Source organism: Rhipicephalus sanguineus, chromosome 8, assembly GCF_013339695.2.
Source record: "Rhipicephalus sanguineus isolate Rsan-2018 chromosome 8, BIME_Rsan_1.4, whole genome shotgun sequence".
NCBI lineage: Eukaryota > Metazoa > Arthropoda > Arachnida > Ixodida > Ixodidae > Rhipicephalus > Rhipicephalus sanguineus.
The window spans coordinates 35,133,294-35,135,316 of NC_051183.1; the positions used below are offsets into that span (position 1 = coordinate 35,133,294).

Consider the following 2,023-nt stretch of genomic DNA (forward strand, 5'->3'; position numbering starts at 1 on the left):
AGGAAAAGGCGACTGCCGATTCCCCTGGGTGGGTAGCCCAGGGGTGCCGTCTACGGAAGCCGGGGCCAAAGGGTGCGTTGCCTCTGCCGGGGCCCTTAAAGGTCCAATCACCTGCGTCGCTCAACCCCCAGGATCCCCTTTTCCCTGGACACGGCAGTGCCACGCACGGCTAGGCGTGGGAGGAGGTCGAAACCCCCCCGTTAGCTCGGGTCCGTGGTGTCGCTACACACCAAACGCCCGCTTCCACAGACGCCCCTGCGGGGCGAAAAAGAGTTAATGTGTATCTTTAAAGAGAGATATATGTGGGGCAAGCCAGGCCTCACCGAGACGAGTTAGAGGTAAATTTTTTCTTACAGTGTGTTCCTCCGTCAGAAGCCCGTAAGTTAAATTGAAGTCAAGTAAATAAACACAGCCAAAGACGTGCAAAACCAACGTAGGCACACATTCTCAGTGCGGCTGGAGCACGCAGTTCATGCCTTGCTTGGAAATGCGAAGCTACGTCAGGTGTTCGATACCGCGTTCGAAGATTGCCTCGCTGCGTGTGACAGGGTTCAAATATTTCCCTATGTTTAATGTCGCTTTGATTGGTAAAAGGAGTAACAAAAAAATGCAGCATCTGCTACTGTGCGACAACAAAAGGAGTTTCGACCCTGAGCCATTGTTTTCAGACTAACGATCTCATCATTCCCTCCCGCTGCAGTGCTACCCAGCATTTCTGAGGAGGCCCATGTTTATCACAGCCAAAAGTAGTAGCGTGGAAATGCCAAAAATGTACAAAGAAAACATGCCTACCAGTCTCCTTTTCAAATGGCGGGTCCCTTTTACTGTCACTGAAAGTCTCTGCTAAAACTAGGCGAAGCTTGCGCGACATGGTCGCCTCCACGTTCCTTCATTTTCTTCAAACCAGAGGCACGTGTGACTATGAGAATAATTCCAATTGAAAGATGCAAAATGTATGTATGTATGTATGTATGTATGTATGTATGTATGTATGTATGTATGTATGTATGTATGTATGTATGTATGTAGTATGTATGTATGTATGTATGTATGTATGTATGTATGTATGTATGTATGTATGTATGTACTGCGTGCTTGTTGAACATGCGTTATATTTCGGCATATGTCAGAAGTCATTCCGTAGGAGAACGAATATTTCTTGTATTTGCAGCTGCACATGCCATGAATCCAGATTGCGGTCGAACGAATAAGAACAATATTACTAAACGTTGAAGGTCAGTGGGAGGCAATACACTTAAGACGACGCTAATGGCAGGCATGTACATTCACCGGATTTCCCGTTAACACACATTAACGCTTACACGTGCATCAAAGCGGATACGCACTGTGAATAGTTTGTACGCACTCACCGAATTTCAGGCTCCACTTGCAAAAAAGACTCGAGCATGGGAAATCAGAAGCGCCCAATATCTGGCCGAAAACGTGCAGTTCGGCCATCCGAACTCATGTCGTAGCGTCAACAGTATGCATTGGCAGTACGAGGCGATTCTTGGACGCAGTTCTCCAGCATAATTAATGCTACACGAATCCTATTTGTATCAGTCATGCCAGCGATACATCCAGTCAAACACAGGGCCGTATAAACGTCTTATCCATCGGAAAATTAAGCACAGCCGAAGCGTGAGTTTGCGTAACAAAAAATGTAGTTCAGCGTGTTGTTTGATATGCGGTTTCCATGGCAACGCAAGCGTGACCAGCCCGAACAGCTGTGAAATACGGCTTGGCTTGTTCTTTTCTTCTTTCGCTCGTTTTGTGAGGACAACAGCAAAAAATGTTTTCGAGGTGAACTTATGAAACTTTTTTTTTCAGGTGACGTCTCACGGGAGGTATTTAATTATCTCACATTTTCTCTGGCGTACCCTTGGCGATGAACGAGAAGTATTTAAAAGGGAAAACATTAGCAGCGGTTTTGGTTCCGAGAAAGCTGCGTGAACTGATTGTTTGGAAAAAATGCCAGGTCAGTTAATGGATTAGTTATGCGTGGGCCGCGAACTATGCTAAT

General features: G+C 46.2%; 1 protein-coding gene across 1 annotated transcript in view; it reads right to left on the reverse strand.

Annotated features, from left to right (window-relative positions):
- The window catches only part of LOC119401713 (B9 domain-containing protein 2-like), a 24,726-nt gene extending 23,131 nt beyond the window's left edge, over nt 1–1,595 (reverse strand). Inside the window, 1 exon segment of the mRNA XM_037668642.2 lies at nt 1,371–1,595. Within this exon segment, the coding sequence (XP_037524570.1) occupies nt 1,371–1,458 (88 nt within the window). The 5' untranslated portion in view covers nt 1,459–1,595.
- Nucleotides 1,596–2,023: the final 428 nt, after the last annotated feature.